At 40.5% G+C, this 24,784-nt stretch overlaps 1 protein-coding gene across 1 annotated transcript in view; it reads left to right on the plus strand.

Annotated features, from left to right (window-relative positions):
* The window catches only part of COL4A4 (collagen type IV alpha 4 chain), a 122,940-nt gene that overhangs the window by 84,006 nt on the left and 14,150 nt on the right, over nucleotides 1-24,784 (plus strand). The window contains exons 33-42 of the mRNA XM_060105923.1: nucleotides 540-603; nucleotides 3,683-3,757; nucleotides 7,515-7,622; nucleotides 8,195-8,302; nucleotides 17,911-17,982; nucleotides 19,154-19,282; nucleotides 19,375-19,488; nucleotides 20,703-20,858; nucleotides 23,364-23,471; nucleotides 24,535-24,543. Coding sequence (XP_059961906.1) covers nucleotides 540-603; nucleotides 3,683-3,757; nucleotides 7,515-7,622; nucleotides 8,195-8,302; nucleotides 17,911-17,982; nucleotides 19,154-19,282; nucleotides 19,375-19,488; nucleotides 20,703-20,858; nucleotides 23,364-23,471; nucleotides 24,535-24,543 — 943 coding nt within the window. The remainder of the gene's footprint in view (nucleotides 1-539; nucleotides 604-3,682; nucleotides 3,758-7,514; nucleotides 7,623-8,194; nucleotides 8,303-17,910; nucleotides 17,983-19,153; nucleotides 19,283-19,374; nucleotides 19,489-20,702; nucleotides 20,859-23,363; nucleotides 23,472-24,534; nucleotides 24,544-24,784) is intronic.

A 24,784-nucleotide genomic window follows, 5' to 3' on the forward strand; every position in this document is an offset into this window, starting at 1 on the left:
AAAATGACCCAAATTCTAGTTACTAAGCCTTCCTATCCAATTGCAGGCATCATAGATTTTGCTGTACATATACTTTATCTTTAAAATCATGAGCAAAATACCCCTTGAGAGCCCAGGAAGTACAAAGGTAGTAGCCTACATCATAATTCCTGGAAAATGTATAATATACTTTGCTACCCATCTTTTGGAATAAAATAGATTTTTAAAGTTTTGGGTATAAATTATAACAGTTTATTTCATATCAATTTGTTCATTCAAAACTTAAAGTTCAAGTGATGTGATGCAGTTACTCTTTTGCAGTCAAGTATTGAGATTCGGGTGCCCCCAGTTGGTATCACTAATTCTGGAAGAGTTTCGTCAACTTTTAAAACCTAGATGCATGTAGTAGTATGCTTGCAATGCATTTCCAATTTTCTTTACCACTGCAAATTATAAAAACCAAGTTAGTTCTAGAAAATTATAACTGGATCATGTCAAGCATGTGTCATTTGTATTTGAAATTCAATTACAATCTTATTTCTGTTTCATTAAACTATCAGGGTGAGCCAGGTTCTCCAGGGCCCCCTGGACTTTCAGGAATTGATGGTACAAGAGGACCTAAAGGTATGGTTTGGAGATACAGCAGCCATCCATCAAGCTCATAGTCCTGGGTATTTGTAGCATTGTGAGCAAGTACCTCTGGCATGAAAAGTAAAGTATATCAAACAAACTGCAACATTCAAAGAGTTCTTTTTAGACTCTACTAGATAGTCAAACAAGACCTAAATCATCTATATTTGTCATTCAGATCCAAGGGTACCATATAGAAAACAGCATGCCTGCAGGCATAGCATAATTTCCTCCTTGGTGGGAGTACTCTCAGCTGTCCTTCTAGTGACTGCAGCTCTGTAAGTGACAGCTCAGGTTCCAGGAGACACATCCGCATTGGTGGTCCATGTCCCCGTGCCCCACAGGAGCCAGTATCTCTTCTAAGGACTCCATAGGTACAGCTTTTGGGGACCCAGTTACAAGAGTCATGGTACACAGAGAAGGCCAAAGCCATGACTTCCCACCAAGTGCTAATAGTTTACTTAAGAATTCCTGGGCCACACATAATTTACAATTGAGTTATTTTTACCATAAGCCAAGGGTCAGCAAATGTGTTTTTCTCAAAGGGCCAGATCATAAATATCTTCAGCTGTGTGGTCTCTGCTATAACAGCTGTGCATGAAAGCACACACAGCATGAAAGCAGCCATAGACAATATGCAAACAAAGGGGTGTAGCTGTGTTCCAATAAAACTTTCTTTGCAACAGGCTGCAGGCTGAATTTGGCCTCACAGGCCTTAGTTTAATTTGTGCCAAAGACAGTCTTGCCTTGTAACACAACTTGCATTCTACCTTTATCAGGTTTCCAGAGAAATAGGAACAGGAAGTTAGCCCAAGGTAAAAAATGTCCTCAGAGAAAGAGAGGTTTCATTAACCCTTTATCCAGACAAACAAAACAAACAAATTCAGGGTATCTTAAATTGCAGCATTTACACAAAAGCTTTAATATTTTTACTATTTTTGTGTACCATTGGATTAATATTTTTCTTTAAATCTACTTTAAAATGACTCACCTTTTTAACCTTAGCCTTAACCTCACTATCTGTGAATTCATAGGCTTGTGGTACAGTTATATTTTATTTTAATACAGATTAAAATAAATAACTTTAAAATAAGAAACAGTAATTAGTGAACCACCTAAAAATCTTCTCCCTTACTACCAGTGAAACATGCTTTATGCTTTGAGAGACACTCCATAAATAACTTGATAATTGCTGTAAGAAAAAAATGAACTGTGAACATGTATTTATTCAGAAAGAATAACTTAGATCTTCTCTTCAGAAATAGTTACAAATAGGGAAGTTTTCATATTTTATTTTGACATTTTATAGCTTCAGTGTTCAGAACTCAGTCCTCTTCTACTCATCTGTCCATTTATTATAGACCCTTGGCCTCTCGCAAAGAACAAACCTATTTCTTCTTTTTTTTTTTTTTACACTGGTGTGTTAGTTTATGCTTTATAACAAAGTGAATCAGTTATACATATACATATGTTCCCATATCTCTTCCCTCTTGCGTCTCCCTCCCTCCCACCCTCCCTATCCCACCCCTCTAGGTGGTCACAAAGCACCGAGCTGATCTCCCTGTGCTATGCGGCTGCTTCCCACTAGCTATCTACCTTACATTTGGTACTGTGTATATGTCCATGCCACTCTCTCGTTTTGTCACAGACCCTTCCTCCTCCCCATATCCTCAAGTCCATTCTCAAGTAGGTCTGTGTCTTTATTCCTGTCTTACCCCTAGGTTCTTCATGACATTTTTTTTCTTAAATTCCATATATATATGTGTTAGCATACGATATTTGTCTTTCGCTTTCTGACTTACTTCACTCTGTATGACAGACTCTAGGTCCATCCACCTCACTACAAATAACTCAATTTCTATTTCTTCTTGTTTCCTTCCTACTTGTATTTGGCCGTGTTTGCAAGGAAACGAAATGCAATGAAGGTACTTGGAGTAAAAGCTGTCTCATGGAGCCCGCAGATAAGATAGTTCTGCAGGACCATAGTCTGAAGGAACCTAGCCCTTGGGAAATCCATGGATTTTTCTCTTGAGACTTTTCTCCATGGTCTGTTTTTTACTTACCTGCCTACCAATTGGCTTTATCACTCTCTTTTCAGTATCCTTTCTGGATGTGTTTGGATTGCACTTGATCATGCTCTATATTAGGACATCGTGAAAATGCTTTTGATTTCTGCCTCAATAGGCAAGGGCCTCAAGTTCTTACTTTTTATTACAATTCCTAAAGGAAAGACTGGCTTACCTGGGATGGACCAGATTCATACCCTTCAAACAATTAACCACAATTATGAGTAGGGTCAGGTGGAAGAGAACCTACCATAGGTGTGGGTGGGACCCCTTAAAAGGGGTGTTCATGTGTAGGTGCTTTAAAATGTGCCTAATTAGCTCTCTTCTTCTCTTGTAATCCCATCAATTTCTTGACCTTCCCTACCATACCATTTTGAGTCCTCCATTTGTAATTGGCTCCCAGCTATAATGTAAGTCCTTGTGTCTGGAAGGATGCAGCAGCAGTGTGGAACAGCTCTGTGGGACTGTAGGGGTCACTGCCTACAATGGCCTACAACTGCCTACAATGGCCTACAAAGTGCCATCTCTTGTGAAGTCATCAATAAGATGACTTGTGATTTCGTTTTTTTACAAGGACACTGAGTTGAGCTTCCTTGAAGAGAGCTTGAAATGTGATTGCAGCAGCTGAAACAGTGACAGTTTCTGCTTTCTGTTTCTAAAAAACAACATAAGGATACTCAGTGCCAAGTAATTTCTTAAATAGATACCTAAATTTGAAATTATTTTAGAAAATTTAAAATTTTAAACTTATTAAGATCTATAGTCTCTTATGACTGTTATGAACTATAAAATAGTGTGTGTGTGTGTGTGTGTGTGTGTGTTTAAATCACAGCTTGCATCTATGTGTCTATTTGTTACGTAAGAAAAAAAAAAAGCATTGTTTCAAAAATCCTCTCCTGGAACATTGAGGATAGACTATAAAGGGAAGTATCATGAAAGTTATTAAGTCACTTGTAGGAACAAAATTAAACTCTTAAATAATGTTATGTGCATTTTATCACTTACAGGATACAAAGGGGAACCTGCAATTCAGTTTGGCCTACCTGGTCCAAAGGGTGAGCCAGGTAGCCTTGGATATCCAGGTATAGCTACATACTTTTCTTATTAAAACAAAAAAGAGTAAGTTTGGTTTGAAAAATAGTACAATTACTTTATCTTCCTAGCTAGCAATGGTTGTATCAGTATTATATTCTCCCTTCACTCTTTAAGATACCTATCAGAAGGATTATGTATAAGCACTGGCCTAGGAGGACACCAGGATTATACACCAGCAACTCACCATCTTTTCTCCACCATGGCTCCCATGACCTAGGATGTTAACAACACACGTCCCTAGGCATGTCCACATTTTGGCAGGGTCAAAAATGATTATTGCAAGCAATTAAAATTTGGACTGTTTTGCAAATCTATAACTAAAAATGATACATTAACAATAACCACTCAGCTGACTACAGCTGCAGGTTGTCATTCCAGCCCTTTCTTTCCTACTCGGAAAAGCATAGGCGAGGGACTTCCCTGGGGGTCCAGTGGTTAGGAGTCTGCACTTCCCTGCAGGGCGCACGGGTTCGACTCCTGGTCAAGGAACTAAGATCCCACAAGCCTCACGGTGTGGCCAAAGAAAAAAGAAAAGCATAGATGAATGCTCTGAGGAGTGCAGTTGCTGAGATATGATTGAATACCTCATTTACTAAGTATCTAATTTACTGAAAACCAAACCAAAAAAACGTAAAGCCTCATCATCAACAACAAATCTCCATCTTTCAAAACAGCACTTCATTTATCAGCAACAATAGATGTGTAATTCCTCAGAACAGATTGTGATGTTCCAGTGAGTTTCTGCTCTCCGGTAGAGGTTGTGGCTCGTTACAGTAGACGACCCACAGCTGACAAAACATACACATGCTTTTACTTAGTAATTCCACATGTAAGAATATATCTTAAGTCAATAATAAGACAAATGTACAAAGCTCTGTGCACAGGGATATCCACTGCCTGGAAAGAATTTGTTTCTCCACAGATGATTGATTCAATAAGTGATGCCCAGTGTCATTCAGCTGATAGTGGACAGGTTAGAAGCCAGGCTTGTATTTAGATGGGTCCACTTTAAATTAAAATATCTCATATTAATAGTTTTGTGTATTACCTTAAAATTCTCTTCGGCAATGGCCATGTTTCATTCCATACAACAGAAAGAATATCTGAGCAGAACTATTATGGGAAATTTTATTTCTTTGTTTTTATTTATTTACTTACTTACTTTAAAGAATAAATCAAATTTTTTATTATTTTTAACTTCAGAAATTTTATAGAGTTTGAGTTGTCTTTACACTCTATAAATATCCACAATTCAGTAAATTATGGACACTGGGAAGGAACATTTAAAATCAGGAGAATGAATTAATCTTTGTTTTTATACCATAAGATTGCTAAAATGGAAGTCTAACAGAAAAACAAGCTATTGCACTGGCAAAAACTTCCTTTCCCTCTCCCTTTCATACAGGTCTTTTACCTCTGGCATGGTCAAATAGATTTAGATAATATAATATTTTAACTGAAATGTACAGCTTACGTGTACATTTGGAGGGGAAAATAGCTTTGAGGTTAGCATTGTGGAAGCTCATAAAAAGTCCCAGAGGGAGGTCTCAGAAAGGAAAACCACTGGTTCAAAGTCAGCCTCCTTTACCACTGAGCATATGGTCTTGGGCAAGTTGCTTATCATCTTTGAGCTATTTCCTCACCTGTAAACTGGCTCTATGCATATTACAGGTTGTTCTGAGGATCAAATGAGATTCCTTGAAAGCAATTTATAAACTAAAAATTGCTACACAAATGTAACGTGTAATTCATCATTGTCACCATCAGTCAGCAAAACATGAAGAGATTTTTCCACACTTACTGGTATTTTTATGTAAACCTTTAAGATAGTAAGATTTTATAAGCTAAAAGGAGTCCAAAATGGAAACCTTTGATATTACCTAATATTGTAAGTTAAACATCATAGAACTGAGTTATTTTATATGTAGGCTAACTTTTTCAAGAAAATTTGCCTTGGTGTAATTTCTCTGGTCTCCTGTGGTTGTCACCGTTTAAATGGTTCCCTTTCCCAAATGCTATGGCTTTTGCTTAAAATTTTAAAATTACATCGTATGTTATTCATAGAGTTTACCTAAACATGCAATTTCCATTGCCTTGAAAAAAGCTGCATTGAATTTGAACAAGCCTGTCAAGAAGGCGTAAATCTGCAGCCTGTCTCAGGGGATTTTATATGATTGTATTGGGTTCAGTTCTACCTCCCTTTTCTCTATTTCAGAGAGAAAATACAGTACAGATTAACTCACAGGTTCTGTTCTTAATATAAATGTGATGATTGGAGAGGCAAGGCTTTAATATTTCAGTTTTTTCATTTGGAGGTGGGAAAAGGCTGCCTTACCTTTACCGCAGGAATATTTTCAGGATGAAGAAAACAATACACAGTGAAGCTCATAGATCTTAAATTTGATTGGGAACAAGTGTAGACTAACATAGGCTTATTTCTCTTGTGTGTTTTAATAAATAGTGACTATGACCTCCATGGGTTTGTAAATACAGAACCATATATTTTATTTGCAGATTCAACTGGTCATTTTCAGCACAGACTAATGGTTTATCCTACAAAGATAAATTGTATTGATATTAAAGTCATACATTATAAATAAACACATGGGGAAGTCATCTTCTCTAGTAATCAAAGAAATGTAATTTAAAGTAAGTCTGAAATATCATTTCATCCTTACTAAATTATCAAGAAAACAAATCAACAAATTAAAAAGTCCTCAGTGAGCACATGGAATTATGGTCTTGGGGCTGTGTGTGGGTGACATGTGGGGCTGTGAGCTGGTAGAGCATTTATCCAAACCATTTGGCAACCTCTGTCAAGAACCAAATGCTGAATGGTCTGTTCTAGAAGACTTAAGAACAGTTGGGCCTTTCTCTTCAGCACGTCACTGTCCTGAGAAGGGGACTGTAGTAGGTGTTTTTTAACCTAATAGATGTATCCACCAGATGTAATGTGTGGTTCTGGAATGGGACCTGGTGTGGACTAACCAGCTGTGAAGGACATTAAGGGGACGATGGAGAAAACTCAAATATGGAAGGAGGATTATATGATATTAAGGACCATTATTAATTTTCTTGACTGTGATCATGTTACTTTGGCCACATAGGAAAATGTTCTTATTTTTCAGACTTACCTCCTGAAATATTTAGGGATGAAATTCCACGATGTCTGTGATTTACTTTAAAATCCTTGAGCATTTAAAAATGCATTAAAAAGAACAAAAATATCAGACTGTGTTACCTAAAAAGTCTACTCTTAGGAGTTTTTCCTGAGGAAATAATTTAATAGGAGAAAAAATGGATTAAAGATGTATAAAGATCATTATGCATAACAGCAAGAGTTAGAAATAACATGGATGGCCAACAGTAGAGAACATTAGATTAATTCATTTAATTAGGGTTAACTCAATAAGCTATCAGCCAGTTATTTAAAAACAGTAATTAGGAAAATGATATCAAACTTGGAAAACTACTTATGATACAATGCTAGCTAATTAAAAAATCAGAATATAAAATTGTAGGCCTTATTTGCACATTTGTTATACATATGAAACACTGTGTTAAATTGGTGGGATTACAGGTGTTTTGTTTTCCATTTTTCCTTAATGTTATCTTTTCAACAGAAAAATTGTACATGTAAATAAGTAAGAATAGAAAAGAAAGAGCTGAAGTTGGAGGTTTTATAGATTCACCACCTTGAAGAGCAACTACAGCTACTCAGATGTTTGGTCCTTCTTCCTTTAGGACATTTGGGAGAACCTGGAGAGCAGGGCTTGCCCGGTGTTCAAGGACCTGGAGGACCACCCGGAAGGCCAGGACCGCCTGGCTCCTCTGGACCAGCGGGGTGTCCAGGTACCTCGAAAGGAGCCTGGAGAGTTCCCGGGCACTCATCTATCTCTTGGTGTAGGGGAAGAAGCTGACTCTGCCATTTCCCCGACCTGTGACTTTGGACAAGTCACTTAAATGTACTATTCTTCACCTGTAATTTGGAGATAGATCAATATCACTGAGTTGGTCTGGGAGTAAACGAAGACAGCACCTGTCATGCACCTAGGAAGACACCAGGCACGAAGTGATGGTCTGACAGAGGAAAGCTCCTTTCCAACCTTCCCTCATGCACCTACCATTCAGGAGGCTGGTCTCCTTTCCTCCTTTAGACTTAAGCCAAACAGCACACATTCAACACAACATTTTAACAGCTCCCCCTCTTGCCAATTCAGAATCAAGTGAGCATTTCGAAGCATAATTGGCAACTTTAATCACTCAAGTGTATTTTCTCCTCTTGAGATTAAGTTAGGAGGTCTAGAAAGAAAAAGTAATAAAACAGTATCCCAGTTACCCATAGATTAAGAACATAGATGACCTTCCCATTTCACGAAACTCATATCATCTGGGTGTCTGCAAAACCTCCCTGTCGTCCTCAGGTAATCCAGGGCTGCCTGGGCTGCAGGGACATCCAGGAGAAATGGGGGATCCTGGGCCAAGAGGCCTCGTGGGGGATCCAGGGGCACCAGGTCTTCCGGGAATAAAAGGTAAGTCAAAAGGAGGCCCGACCCATCAGAAAGCTCCAGCCAATGATGCTCCCACAAGTTCACAGTGCCTTTCTAGCACCCTAATGACACACACTGGGTCCTGGCTCTTCCCAAGGGTGCCTGTTGCCGCCTCCTGTTCTTTCTTACTTGGGCAGCACTTGCCTGGTCTCTTGACCCGCTCTACCAAAATGATGCTGCTGCCCACTCATTTTTTTTTAACATCTTTATTGGGGGTATAATTGCTTTACAATGTTGTGTTAGTTTCTGCTGTAAAACAAAGTGAATCAGCTATATGTATACATATATACCCCATATCTCCTCCCTCTTGCGTCTCCCTCCCACCCTCCCTATCCCGCCCCTCTAGGTGGACACAAAGCACCGAGCTGATCTCCCTGTGCTATGGGCTGCATTTCCCCTATTGTTTTCCATGATGTTCCAGCCTTTTCATTTATTCTTTCCTCACGTAGTCAAGCTCCTGTTGTGTCCTAGATTCTAGGACACAATTAATTGTGCGATACTAAGCACACAATTTTGAAGAAAATAGACATGGTTCCTGCCTTCACAGAGCTCACAGTTTAGTAGGGGAGACATATTAAATGTATTTTTGTCATTTGTGCAAAGGAAAAGGAAAAGAGTAAGATGCTATGGAGAAAGAGGAATTAATTTTTATTATCTTTGTTTGATAGAGAAACATTTTTTTCCTGGTTAACTTTTTTCCCTTGAAAAGTATAATAGACTGGTAATAATATAGGTCTGGTGGGATAGAATAGAATAGAATAGAATAGAATAGAATAGAATAGAATAGAATAATTTGTTATTAACAAATATTCATGCCCCTCCATACAGCCCTGGTACTTATTCCTTTTCAGTCCATTTCTTTCATTTTAGAATTTTTTTTTCCCATGGGTACCTTGTGTATACCTCTAGGATAACACTTACGTTGTATCATATTTGTTTGTTTAGAGGTCTTTTTTAAAAAGCAAGAATCATTTTTTAAAATTGAAGTATGGTTGATTTACAATGTTGTGTTAGTTTCAGGTGTACAGCAAAGTGATTCAGTTATACATACATATATACATATATTTTTCAGATTCTTTTCCCTTATAGGTTATTTAAAAATATTGATTTTAGTTCCCTGTTCTAGATAGCAGGTCCTTGTTGATTATCTATTTTATGTGTAGTAGTGTGTATATGCTAATCCCAAACTCCTAATTTATCCCTCCACCCCTTTCCCCTTTGGTAATCATAAGTTTGTTTTCTATGTCTGTGTGTCTATTTCTATTTTGAATATAAGTTCATTTGTACCAATTTTTTTTTAGATTCAACATATAAACAACAGCATATCATATTTGTCTTTCATTTTCTGGCTTACTTCACTTAGTATGATAATCTCTAGGTCCATCCTTGTTGCTGCAAATGGCATTATTTCATTCTTTTTTATGGCTGAGTAATATTCCTCTGTGTGTATGTTACCACAACTTCTTTATCCATTCATCTGTCAGTGGACATTTAGGTTGCTTCCATGTCTTGGCTATTGTAAATAGTGCTGCAGTGAATGTTGGGGTTCATGTATCTTTTTTGAATTATGGTTTTCTCTGGATATATGCCCAGGAGTGGGATTACAGGATCATATGGTAGCTCTATTTTTAGTTTTAAGAACTATTTTTTGTATCCTTGGTACCAGTATATTCCTAGTAAGTCTGTTGGTTGGTTATTGTAAGTATTTATTTATTTATAGAAATACATAAAAATTTAAATATATTTATAAATTTTAAAAAAATTATAATTTTATAAATTTATTTTTATAAATAAATACAATTAATTAATTAATGGAAAAATAGAGAATGAACAACTGAACAAATAGCTATGCGGTTGAGAGTCTGTCCTCACTTCGATCAATAGTTGAAGGGTCCAGCCTTACTTGGTAGATTTCTATAACTGAGACCCCTCTATCTCCTTCCTCCTTTTTCCTCCCACTTACCTTCTGCTTGTTGGCCCATACATACACTAACTTTTGGTAAAATAAAAAGTACTTCCTCTCAAAAGAATTGGAAATCCCTTCTTAGGGGCTTAGTCAGTCTATTGTTTTGAAAATCCAAGTAATGTTTCTCCATACACTCACCTCTTCACTCATCAGCTAGATTTCAAATAACTCCAGTTTTCCAGCAAGTAGTAGTGTGGTGGTAAGTATTACCTAGTGCCTCTGTAGAGAGGGAAACCATTTAGTTTGAAGAGTTGGTACACTTGCGAACTTCTATGCAGCCAAATAGCTAGACGGGAAAAGCTCCCACCACAAGATATCTTTGTACTGTTCCTCTTCCTCTCCACTGGCATTTTTAGTAATGTGAAGTATAGTGATTGGTGATAAATTTAGGGTTCCAAGCAAAATAATTTTGTATTTTTAAGAGTTTCACTGGTTATTGTGGCTGTTTCCTGTCTCTGGCAATCCCTGTAGCCCTGGCGGGATATTCTTTGATGCTCTTTTGAGTGTCTGGAGGACAAAATTGATAAAGAAGCAAAAGAAAACATTTTCCATTACTTTACTTCTACTGCATCTCCACTTCTTCCTCCCCTCCTAGTTTAGTGAAATGGCAAGGATTTTCAAGTGTCCTGGTGCCATTTTATGCTCTCAGTTTGACTAAAATGACGAGGTTCATGTTGCTATTGTTGATTCTTCCTCCCCTTGAATTAGTTCGCATTTATCACATAACTTCAGTATGATATGTTATTTAAAAACTAACAGTTAATGAATTTGACCGAACAACAAAATTATCTCCAATTACATCATAATTCGATGCTATGAAATAATAAGTTTGTTAAGAAGAGAAGGTGAGAAAATGAATATATCAACCCAAATATTCATACCAGTGCACAGACGGTTGCTGCAGTGATGCTTCCTGACCATGCAGGGACACTGTTTCCCTGCAAACAGCTCAGTGAACAGCACAGTCTTTAAAAAAAACCCCACAAAACAGTGAAATACATTCCTAGGAAATGAAAACATCTCCAATATAAATCCATTGTTGCAGTTTATCATGCTGATAGAAAAATGAACCACACTCGGGCAGAAACACTTTGAACTGAGAAACTAAATATTTGAAGTATGTTCTAAATAAGTCAAAGGGACTGATTATCTTGTTTGAACAAACCAGCTGCTGAACTCAAAGTTGTTTGCTCCACTGGAACAAGCCATATGGACTCTTGAGTCTTGCTTGTGTTCAATCAGATTTAAACTTTAACTTCAACATATATAAAAATGGCTTGATGCCTAGACTTAAATTTTCCAGTACCTATGCCTCTAAAAAGAAGATGCTCGATTTCCTAGTTAGGCATTCATATAAGAATGTAATAATGGAGGGCTTCCCTGGTGGCTCAATGGTTAAGAATCTACCTGCCAATGCAGGGGACACGGGTTCCAGCCCTGGTCCGGGAAGATCCCACATGCCACGGAGCAACTAAGCCCGTGCCCCACAACTACTGAGCCTGCACTCTAGAGCCCATGAACCACAACTACTGAGCCCACGTGCCACAACTACTGAAACCCACATGCCTAGAGGCCGTGCTCCGCAACAAGGGAAGCCACTGCAATGAGAAGCCCGTGCACCACAACAAAGAGTAGCCCCCGCTCACCGCAACTAGAGAAAACCTGCACGCAGCAACAAAGACCCAATGCAGCCAAAAATAAATAAATAAAATAAAAATTTTTTTAAAAGAATGTAATAATGGAAACCTAGAATGATAAGCTTTAGCATGAGAATGTGTAAAGAATGTGGACTGGGTTATTTTGGTGGGTAGCAGGTAAACTATTTCATAAGAAAAAAGCACCTAGAAATGTCTTTTTATCAACATAGAAATGCCGGGCACCTTACAGCTGTGAAAACCACAGAAATATCCTCCCTCCTTTTCTGCAACTAGTGTCCTCCCTCTCCCGCCTCCACGGCACTTACCACTCTTGAGGTAATTGCCTGTTTGTTCTGTCAAGTCAGGGATTGTTTCTCTCTTGCTCCCATTGTCTGGTCAGCTCCTGTCACTAAGTGCATTTGGGGACTGAAACTTCGCTGTTAGGGGACCATGTCTTAGGCTCTACCAAGGGGACACCCTTGGTAGGCACTCGTGTATTTTTTGAATCAAAAAAGAATTCAATCTTATTTCAGAATCTGTTTTGATAACGTTTTCCACTTCGTTCAACCTTTACCTGTAGTCACAAAGAAAGGTCTCTCTTTCCCTTTGGCTTTCAAGTTAGGGTGACCAGCTGTCCCGTTTTGCCTGGGACGGAGGGGCTGCTCAGGACACAGAACTTCTAGCGCTAGAAGTATAAGAAAGTCACCGGCAGTCAGGGACGAGTTGGTCACCCTAGTAAAAGTGTTCACCTGTTAAAGGTCCCTGGGGATAGAGTAGCATTTTCAGGCTTTAGAACCAAAGAAAACCTCAGAGAGGGAATCCAGTCACGAAGAGTCAACTGGCTCACATAGCTAGAAGCTGCTATTATGATTATGGCTGGGGTGGGAGAGTAGATTCTCTGACTAGAGTGGGGGCACCCTGGCCTGTGAGTGCAGCAAGATCTGGCCTTAAATGATGGTTGTTAAGGCCGAGGATGACCAGAGAGGTGAATAGAAAACGCTCATTACCAAGGAATGTGCTTTGTGAGACTAATTGCCTCTCCTCTGCCTGGTATATATTTTATGCATGAACAACTTTTTGATTTAGAGATGGGATGGATAAAAAAGCTTTCAGTAAAAAGGAAAAATTGCCCTTAAAACCCTACCCAGATGGAGCTGCATTCAATGTAGAGAGATAACAGTGCGTCAGATCAGAGTCAACCATGGCGAGAGGCTCAGGCTGTGACAGTGCAGGACCTGGACGTGTCGATGTGACAATGGAGGGTCGGCAGGAGCTGAGACGTGCCACCCCCAGCCAAGTCCCCAAGCCATCAATCTTGGTAGCTTAAGCTGGAGATCAAAACACAGTGAAACAGCAGCGTAGTCTCAAAAAATGTCTCATCATTTCAGATAGATGGCAATAAATATCCAGATTTGGCCGATGAAGAAGGTCTGTGTGTTCTTTTGGTGCAAACTTGAAACATTTGCTCATAAATAGGAAAGAGAATTGGAAAATAAGCTCAGCCAGAACTGATAAAAGTGGTTAGGAAATAAGAGCTTTAGGGAAAAAAAGGGTGCATTCCCACCCCCTGCTTTTTTTTTTTTTGGTGCAAGACAGTATGGCTTATTCCTACCAATCTAACGTTTAGATTTTAAAAATAGAATAACTCTGTTTCTGGTACTGATAAAAAATAAAATGGAACCAACTAACTGTTCCATCATCCAGTAAGAGGTGTACAGGGGACTTGCTTTAATGAAGAGATAATAATTAGCACTTGAATTCTTTATATGCAAATGGATAGTACTAACTTCCCCAAATCTTACTCATCCGATAAATCTATCAATGAAAGATGTGACATGCAAATAGAGATTGCAATCTACCCTTTATAGCTTTCTCTCCACCTGTTCAATCCCTCACCCTCCCTGTTCCACACTTGGTCATTCACTGATTCATTCATTCACTCACTCATTCATTCAACAAACATTTATTGAGCACCTACTGTGTGTCAGGAGTTATGCTAAGTGGTGGGATAGAACAACTAATAAGACCTGATCACGCTCAGTTAATTCATCCAATGTAAACCAGCCACCGCAGACAGGACTGTTGTACAGAGTAGGATGGGCCTGGCAGAAGGGCACTGAGGGACCTCTACATAGGTGTCATGGGGGTAGATGAGGGGCGCTTCTCTGTGTTCATCATAAGCTGAGGGTGTGATTATCACAAATTCGAGGGCTGGGACCCTTAACTGAATGAATGGCTGGCTGTGTTCTGAGGGGCTTTTAGCCTCAGATGAGAAAGAACCGTTTCTGGATGGAAGATCCATTAATGAAATAGGAAGGTTACCAGGCTTGGCCAGGGGCTGAGGAGAAGATTCTTTCTCCCCCACCAATCAGTGGGACGTGGGTGGAGCACTTGGCAGAAGCTCAGCAGCTAGGAGATGTTCTATATCTGTTAGTTATCTGCCTCTTACCCCCTCTCTCCCTCCTTCCCTTTACTTGTTGCCTACAAATCTATATATTTATATATGGCAAATATATATAACGTATTATATATATGCTATATGTATTATATAAATGTAAATATAAATATATATTTATCAATCTATAGATTTATAGGTGTTCGGCTTTCAGTGACAACTTATGTAAAGTCAGATTAGTAGATGGCTCCTTAGAGAACTATATTGACACCTGACAGAAGGTTCTGGAAGAAGATGCAGGCATCAGCGAGATCCTGTCTAATCACAGAGAATGGAGTTTTCATGATCATCATGAAATAAATTTACTAGTTTCCAAGAGGCATCAGAGTGGTTCTCTTTTTTTTTTTTTTATTTAACACCTTTTAATAATGCAGACTTGAAATGAGGCCACCATTTTCTTTCTAGATCTTATCTTCATCCCCAAGCTGATCTCTTGGTTTTCTTGGGATTTGTTGCTCTGCAGCGAGGATGCTTTTCAGGAAGTGTTCCATGTTGGTAAAAAGGAGAAGATCTTTGTTTTTCCTAATATACTTGTAAAATGACCTCAGAAAGGTGGGGTTGGAGTCCTGTTGGACGTCATCGACAGCGACGTGGGCCAGGCAGTGGATCAACAGCAGAATGAAACTTCCCACTGATGCCAGACACTCTCGCCTAACAAACCATGTGTTTTCAGCACTCTGATAGAAAAAGGAACCTTGGAAGGCATTGTCTGAGGCTTCCATGGCAGGAAGACGAGAAGCAATCTGCAGGGTGATTTCTGGAGCCTGAAAAGAAGAAAAAACAAACAAAAACAAAAACAAAACCCACCCTTTTGCTAAAAAATTCTCATGTAGCTCAGTTATGTAGCACCAACCAAGAAACGGAAGTAAATGCATTGAGACATCAATTTAAATTGTAACAGGATAAGTGGATTCAGTATAGACTACAGGAAAGTGGAAGGAGTATTTAACTCAGTGTTTGAAATTTATGCTAACTACAAGCATTGATTTACTACTTTTCTTTTTTTTTTTTTTTTTTTTTTACAAATTTAATCAGTTATACATATACATATGTTCCCATATCCCCTCCCTTTTGCGTCTCCCTCCCACCCTCCCTATCCCACCCCTCCAGGCGGTCACAAAGAACCGAGCTGATCTCCCTGTGCTATGCGGCTGCTTCCCACTAGCTATCTACCTTACGTTTGGTAGTGTATATATGTCCATGCCGCTCTTTCACTTTGTCACAGCTTACCCTTCCCCCTCCCCATATCCTCAAGTCCATGCTCTAGTAGGTCTGTGTCTTTATTCCTGTCTTACCCCTATGTTCTTGATGACATTTTTTTCTTAAATTCCATATATATGTGTCAGCATACAGTATTTGTCTTTCTCTTTCTGACTTACTTCACTCTCTATGACAGACTCTAGGTCCATCCACCTCATTACAAATAGCTCAATTTCATTTCTTTTTATGGCTGAGTAATATTCCATTGTATATATGTGCCACATCTTCTTTATCCATTCATCCGATGATGGACACTTAGGTTGTTTCCATCTCCGGGCTATTGTAAATAGGGCTGCTATGAACATTTTGGTACATGTCTCTTTTTGAATTATGGTTTTCTCAGGGTATATGCCCAGTAGTGGGATTGCTGGGTCATATGGTAGTTCTATTTGTATTTTTTTAAGGAACCTCCATACCGTTCTCCATAGTGGCTGTACCAATTCACATTCCCACCAGCAGTGCAAGAGTGTTCCCTTTTTTCCACACCCTCTCCAGCATTTATTGTTTCTAGATTTTTTGATGATGGCCATTCTGACTGGTGTGAGATGATATCTCATTGTAGTTTTGATTTGCATTTCTCTAATGAGTAAAGATGTTGAGCATCCTTTCATGTGTTTGTTGGCTGTCTGTATATCTTCTGTGGAGAAATGTCTATTTAGGTCTTCTGCCCACTTTTGGATTGGGTTGTGTGTTTTTTTGCTATTGAGCTGCATGAGCTGCTTATAAATTTTGGAGATTAATCCTTTGTCACTTGCTTCATTTGCAAATATTTTCTCCCATTCTGAGGGTTGTCTTTTGGTCTTGTTTATGGTTTCCTTTGCTGTGCAAAAGCTTTGAAGTTTCATTAGGTCCCATGTGTTTATTTTTGTCTTTATTTCCATTTCTCTAGGAGGTGGGTCAAAAAGGATCTTGCTGTGATTTATGTCATAGAGTGTTCTGCCTATGTTTTCCTCTAGGAGTTTGATAGTGTCTGGCCTTACATTTAGGTCTTTAATCCATTTTGAGCTTATTTTTGTGTATGGTGTTAGGGAGTGATCTAATCTCATACTTTTACATGTCCCTGTCCAGTTTTCCCAGCACCACTTATTGAAGAGACTGTCCTTTCTCCACTGTACATTCCTGCCTCCTTTATCAAAGATAAGGTGACCATATGTCCGTGGGTTTATCTCTGGGCTTTCTATCCTGTTCCATTGATCTATCAGAGTGGTTCTCTTTGAAAGAAGGGGTGGCAAAGGAACAGCTGCAGCCACTCCTGACCTGCAGGCCTGTTCTTTCTGAGTAACACGGTGCTCAAAAAAATCAGTAGGGTGTGTATTCCCCAGTGTGCCACCGTCCCCACCTGTCCTTAACTGTCTTACTACCTTTATCCAGATGGATTCTGAAGACACTAGGATCTGCAGACTGTGGTGGAACGGGAAGATCCTGGGCCTGGGAGGAAGGAAGAGGGCGTTTGCTCCCAGCCAATCCCTTTCCTTGTCTAGGATCATTTTATTGTTGTAAAATTGGAGGTCCTTTCCTATTCCAAGATTCAGTAATTCTAGACTATGTCTGATTAGAAAGAGAGCGAAAGGAAGAGAGAGCGAGAGCTTCATGATATGGTCATAAACCAACAGCCCTGTGTTAAAACCAAAGCAAGTTATGTGATAGGATATATGCCCGGTTGAGGGATGGCGTGGGAGTTTGGGGTGAGCAGATGTAAGCTATTATATAGAGAATGGATAAACCACAAGGTCCTACTGTACAGCACAGGGAACTATACTCAACATACTCTGATAAACCAGAATGGAAAAGAATATATATATGTGTATATATAAAGAAAAATATGTGTTAAGCCATCTTAACAGAAAACATCCATCAAATGAACGTATTTAGTGATGACCACTGGCATGGATTCTGCTTTGATAGTGATGTTCAGAAGGTGATGTCTCGGGCTTCCCTGGTGGCGCAGTGGTTGAGAGTCCACCTGCCGATGCAGGGGACACGGGTTCGTGCCCCGGTCCGGGAAGATCCCACATGCCGCGGAGCGGCTGGGCCCATGAGCCATGGCCTCTGAGCCTGCGCGTCCAGAGCCTGTGCTCCGCGGCGGGAGAGGCCACAACAGTGAGAGGCCCGCGTACCGCAAAAAAAAAAAAATGAAGGTGAGGTCTCCTGGTTCCTGCCTGGAGAATCTGTGGGTCCCCGTCAGCTAACCCTCCCCTGGACTGTGCCTGCAAAATACAGCCAGAGGATGTACTTTGTGTACTTTGTGTCACAGACCTGTGATGTGTTTCAGGTCCCTCCGGGTCTCCCGGCCTGAACGGCTTGCACGGTTTAAAGGGTCAGAAAGGCAGCAAAGGCACTTCAGGTAAGAGCAAACCCTTTGCAAGAGGCTGAACAGCAGGCAGGGGACCCTGAGAGTCCGCTGGTATTTCCTCCCTTCACAAAATTCGGATGCGAAACTAGGGCAGTGGTTTAGCTTAGATTCCCAATGTTGGAACTGTTTTTAGTGCTGGTGATGACATAAAAAAGACACTCGAGAAAACCCAATTTAAGCAGGAATGGTTGGTTAACAGTGCCTTTTGTTGCTACTGCTTGTGACTGTCTATTAAAAAATACTCTGAATAATCGCTTAGGTGGAGCTAGCTTTCAAAATGTTACAAAGAACCAATAATCAGGAATTTGGGGTATTGTTTTGTTTTATGTATAGTCATGCCAAGTACAACCAGGTGGGTCTAATTAGTACTCCTAGCATCCTTCAATAGCCTGCTGCTAAAACAAATTACCTGAACAAATTGCTGTTATTTTTGATACCACAAATAGGCTAATCATCAACATCTTAGCTTGTTCCATTATTTGGATAGAATGCACATTGGTGGCATTCGTTTCTCAGGAAAAGAACTCACAATCAGACAAAGTAGCTGGAATCAGACATGCAGATTTGGGGGACTGTTGGAAAAGGGTTGGATTGCTGTGCTGCATGGTTTGAAGCTATTGTTGAGGAGGGGCAAAACCTTGATACAGTTTGGAAGGTCAAGAATTAATTTACCTCACTTAGGATTCAGTTAGCGGCTCTTCCAAATAGCCTGGTAAAATGTGTGCCCTCCCCAAGAAACCAGTGAAGTTCTGCCTTTTCATCGTGAAACTGCACATTCCTTCTATTGATTTGCCGGTTTCTACCTTAAATTTCAAACCAGTTTATTCACAATCACTTATCGTCGGATCTCATTCGTTTCACTCTTTCCCTTGTAGAGGTTGAAGGGTCAGTATTGTCACTAAGCTGTTGTGTTTTTGAATCTGGGAAATAACCATAAAATAAATCAAAGCTACGCTGGACAAGTGCGACGGGTCATAAGACAGGAGACGGCGACCCAGGAAGAGTGTGCGGCCATCTGGGTCACCGTTAGAGCCACTGTTGAGCCTCAGCAGGACCGGCAGCATCCCTGTCACATGCCTATTTGGAAGCAGTTCCTTTCCAGGCCCCACAGCAGGGACACACCAGGAGAAGATGCAGTGCTAATGCTGTTTTCCTCGTTAAGGTGCCCATAAAATGGGCCCACCTGGTCCAGTGGGAATGCCCGGGCCAAAAGGCGAGACAGGAGACCCTGGGAGCCCAGGAACTTCTCCTCCAGGACTTTTCGGAGACAAAGGTCCCCCAGGTCCCCCAGGTAAGAAGCAGCATGCTTTGCCCTTCTCTCAGTAACTAAATCCAAGCCTTCCAAATGTAATGAGACTAACAACTGAACATGTCCCTTCTCAGGGATACCTGGACCGCCTGGTCCTGCAGGTGCCCCAGGAAGAGCTCTTGAGGGTGACATTCCGGACCCGGGGCTGCCTGGAGATCAGGGACCTCCTGGCCCCGATGGTCCAAGAGGTATGAGAAGAATCATGGCAAAGGATGGTGATGCTCCTTTCCTTAGATGCTGCCAGCTCTGTGGGGATGGAGGAGCAGAGAATGGCCGAGTAGAAACGCCTTAGCAGCCCCATCGATTTGGCAGATGGAAACAGGGGGAGTGTGGGCAGTGGCGGGTTCTCAGGACCGGTGCCTAGGCTCCTCACGCTTCTGTTTCAACTCCATCGGACCACCTCTGACTCAGACCAAGCCTTTCCCATTGTCGGCTCGACGCTGAGCAGGAGGGTGCACAAGTGACGAGCAGGAGGCCATCTCATCCTCCTCGTGGGTCTCAGTGTCCTCGCAGAGAGCACTGCTTCTGGCCCAGGGTGACAGGACCCAGGCCTGACTCACACACAGAAACAGTCTCCTCATGTGCTGCTAATATTACATGTTATTCCTCGCGTCACTTCACTGGGACAAACTCTAGCCAGTCAATATTTAACAAAGTAAGACTGGATCAGAGATGGTCAGGGGGTTGGAAAAAGAGTGTGGCTCAGTGCAATTTTTTGCCAAATGCAGGCGATCACATTCCTGCTAGCTCACAGAACTCTTCCAGAGAGACAGAAACCTTAACATCTTCAGAATTTTAGTAAGGGTAGGATAAAATATATAGTTCTCTTTTACACTGAGAAAAATAAAAATGCTAAAAAATATGCTGAGAAGTTTAGAAGCTAAGTAGGAATTGAATTTGGGCTCAATTCCCATGTGTAGACTCTGGTTTTCAAATAGGATTTTAAATTTAATTGAGCGGATATTCCTTTTTCATCAGCCAGATTTTCTTAAAAGCCTATTATCTCTCTCTCTGTCCACCCATCCATCTACCCATACATTCATCTACCCATCTATCCATTTACCCATCCATCCACCCATCCATCCATCCATCGTGTGAAAGCAGCAGGATGGCAATGCAAAACAAAATCATAAACTGATAACTGCCAAAAGGAGTGGCTCTGAAGAGAAGGAAGGCTTTGCTTAGCTCATTTTGTTTAAGTTACTAACAGACTATTCACACCATTTCTCAGCTTGGGCTCCATTAGACATACTGTTTCACCTCTGATACTACTGACTTACTTACTCTAATTCCTTGCATCCCTTGCTTTGTAAGCCATTAACTTCCTTTCCTTAAGAAGCTCTTAGGCAGCCAGCATGCATGTTTGACTGAAAGAATCTTTTTGCCTACTCCCTGTGGTCAGGAATACCCGGGCCTCCAGGGCCCCCTGGGAGTGTTGAACTTATGAAAGGTGAACCAGGTGACTGTGGTCTGCCGGGGCCTCCAGGTCCCCCAGGCCCACCAGGCCCTCCAGGACGCAAAGGCTTCCCAGGATGTGATGGAAAAGATGGCCAGAAAGGTATGAATGCAAGTAGTTCTTTACGTAGTACTGGATGACTTTTATTATTTAGCCCTTAAGGGTCTGGGGTATGCAGCACTATGGGGTATTTCTCATTTCCTGTGGAAATAGTGACTACATTTCCAAAATATCCTGACTTTCCCAGAGTCCTAAAATTTGGGTAATAGTTGGACAAGTAAGAAGAAGAAACATAAGTTCATCTTTAGCCCCTAATAACATACTTGATAATCTTCTAGACAACAACTAAACAATAGAAATTTAATGCAAGCTACGTATGTAATTAAAAGATATAGTAGCCACATTTTCAAAGTAAAAAGAAACAAAAGAAATTTTCATACTTTATTTTATTTAACATAATATATTCAAATATTATTTTCACATAAAATTGATATGAGTTATCAAAGGGATAATTAGGTCTGGCTGTACAAACCTAGTTTTTATCCCAAACAAGACACTCCTTTCTGATGTTGAAATCTGTTGTGTATTTTACACTTATGGCACAACACAGCTTGGACTTGGCCAATTTCAAGTGTTCAGTAGCCACATGTGTTTAGTGGCTTCTGTATTAGACTGCTTCTGTTTTAGACTGCTGACTTTGTCTTTTTATAATCACAAAAGAGTCTCCATTACTGAATTCCCCCAGTATTTAAGGCTAAAATATTTATTTTAACTAATTTTTACCTAACTGCTAATAGTTGGGGACCTTAGTTTTTGGTTACGAGAATTTTAGAGAATTATGAGGTTCATAGGACATTTTGTTGAGAAGAGACCAATAAAGCTTATCCATTTTACCTCCCTTCTGTCATAAATAAGGAAGCCTGATACCAGAGAAGCAAATGTTGGGCTTCCCTGGTGGCGCAGTGGTTGAGAATCCGCCTGCCGATGCAGGGGACACGGGTTCGTGCCCTGGTCCGGGAAGATCCCACATGCCACTGAGTGGCTGGACCCGTGAGCCACGGCCTCTGAGCCTGCGTGTCCGGAGCCTGTGCTCCGCAACGGGAGAGGCCACAACAGTGACAGGCCCGCGTACCGAAAAAAAAAAAAAAAAAACCACCATGAGGCCACCATGGCTAGAATGCAAATGGCATCCCTGAGATTGTGCAGTGCACAACATATACAATAGTACACAGCATTCCTCTTCACTTTTATTAGCAATAAAATCAGTTTTAGAACTTGTGGAGTATATCTGCAGGTATTTGGGCTTCCAGTTATTAAACCCCAGAATTGGACAGATGCGTCTAGCACTCTATTCACACAAGAGGAAGGAGGAGGGGGTTTGGCTGTACAACCTTGTTCCTCTTCCTAATAAGATACTCCTCCTCCCCAATGGCTACCCTAGAGAATCACCTGGAAATATACTTCAGGGTTAGGGAAAGAGCAAGCCTTATAAATAACAGCAACATACAAAAGGATATACAAAGAGTTAGAAATATTGGTGGAGCTACTAACGATGCTTCTTAACTCCCATTCCAGTGGGCATAAGGGTCAAAGAGTGCTTAACTGTTAAAAGGATGAGGGAATTTCCTCAGTTTACCTTGCTAGACTTACACAGTAAGAAATATTTGATCTATTCCATAAATTTTTTTTTTTTTTTTTTTTTTTTTTTTTTTTGCGGTACACGGGCCTCTCACTGTTGTGGCCTCTCCCGTTGCAGAGCACAGGCTCCAGATGTGCAGGCCCAGTGGCCATGGCTCACGGGCCCAGCTGCTCCGCGGCATGTGGGATCTTCCCAGACTGGGGCACGAACCCGTGTCCCCTGCATCGGCAGGCGGACTCTCAACCACTGCGCCACCAGGGAAGCCCATATTCCATAAATTATTAAGAATCTATAGAAATACAGTAGTGAACGAATTAAAATAGAGTCCCCACTAATTAAATTAAACATAGGGTTTCACCCGGGAAGACAGACGTTCCCATTTCAGGATCCATCTGTATTAACTGAGGTAAAAGCTCTGAGTGGTGGAGCACACTTCTCCAAGTGCTTATCAAAAAGCAAGTGGACTTGGGTTGGGATTCCAGGAAGGGCTTCCCTGGCGTGATCTGCACACTACAGAATGAGGGCACTTGCTGGATGGGGGGAAGGAACAGTATGTGCGAGGCACTGAGTGGCTGGTGTGGCTGAAACAGAGAGTGAGGAAGAACGGGTGGGAACTCAGGGCCGGGTGGTCTCCAGACAGTGGAGCATCTTTCCTTATTTTTCCTTTCTGTTGCGATCCTTTGACTGTCTCCAGAGAAAGTTCAAGATGACTGAGCTTTTCATTCTTATTTAGTTTTGTCTTGGTCATGGAACAATTTTCCTTAGTCCAGTTGATGGATAGTTATGTTTCCTTCAGACAGAGGCCGCTCTTCTCGACCTCGCAGAAGAAAGTTGGGGTCTATTCTGCACTCTAAGGCTGGCTTTGCCCTGCATTTTGCTGGAGTGAACCTCTGAATTCAGTCCATTGAGTTGACATTATCTTTATATTGCTTCCTTCTAGTGCCCTCCTTTTCATATGTTTCTTTTAGGACCAATGGGATTCCCGGGGCTGCAGGGGCCGCCTGGAACTCCTGGGCCACCTGGAGAGAAGGGTTTACCTGGACCTCCAGGCAGACAGGGGCCCTTGGGTCCTCCAGGTAAGCTTCTAATGCCTAGTCATCTCCACCCAGCAGCCTACATACAGTGTTTTGTTGAAATATTTACGATGAGGGTCATCTTTCAGAAGGTAATTATTCTGAAATTACCAGCAAGTTCTAATAAGTTAAGCTCTTTCTGATAATGATTATGTTTATCTCAGGCTGCACAACAAAGTCTCAGGTTTATTAAACTTATTTATTATCAGAGCAAGTAAGTTTGAAAGTTAGGAGTTGATTTTACATGTACTATTTCTAAGGTAAATATCCATAAATCTGTGTTCCCTCACACAAGAGGCAAAGACTGATTTGATTATTGTATGTGAAGACTGTATATTCAATACCTGCCCCCAAATTCCCTCCTATCAATTCTCCTAGATGTTTTAGTAAACTTTTCCTGTAAAGTACATTAGTTGCTAGATAAAAGGCTATTCGATTTAAGCTCTGTAGACAACAGGTTTTCATCAGAGAGTCAAAATAAGCAAAGGAAGGGTTGGAAGGGCAAACATACGTGTATTTGAGATTGGCAGAAGTAGATTGGCAGAAGTAATACCTTTGAAGATCCTAAATCAATAGTATGGCAGTATGGTGTCAGTTCAGAATATTTTGCAATCTCGTAAATTAGCACTCTAGTCCAAAGAATAAGTAAACTGCACTGCTTTTTGATGGATCACAGAACAACATGACAAAGAACTTATACTATGATTCATCTCTTATTTCCTTTCTGTGCATAATCTACAAAACTTGGCAAATTAATATGGAATTTTCAGAAGCCTTCGAATGGACGGAATTTCTACATACATTAAATTGGGGTGTATCTGCCATAAGAAATCAACTCGAATTTTATATTGTGCAAGGGAGTTTCACTTCAGGTCTTTCTAGATGTGAAAACTCCATTAATCATAGATGTTTTTGTCAGTAACATTGATGTGGACTTTTTATGTAAATAAGATGCTATCATTCTACTTGTCATTTCACTTTTGTCCTAATTCACACATTTATAATCTCTTTCTGCCATATGAAAATCGTTGTGTGGCCTCATTTTTCGGGCTTTGGATCTCTCCAGGTTCCAGAGGTAAGCATTGCTATAAGATGAATAATTTCCTCTACATCTCATTTGCAGTCATTTCCGTACTTGCCTTTTTCACTGTATGTGTGAGTGCAACTTTGTTACATTTTTCAGATGGGGTGCTGTAATTATATTAGGTTTTAATGCCTTTGCTTCCTCGTTACAGATATGGTAACCCCATATTAGAGTGCCCCAATGCTGAGCCTCATTACAGGTTGTCAAGGCAGCATAGAGACTCAGCTTATAG

This window comes from Mesoplodon densirostris, chromosome 8 (genome assembly GCF_025265405.1).
Source record: "Mesoplodon densirostris isolate mMesDen1 chromosome 8, mMesDen1 primary haplotype, whole genome shotgun sequence".
Classification (NCBI taxonomy): domain Eukaryota; kingdom Metazoa; phylum Chordata; class Mammalia; order Artiodactyla; family Ziphiidae; genus Mesoplodon; species Mesoplodon densirostris.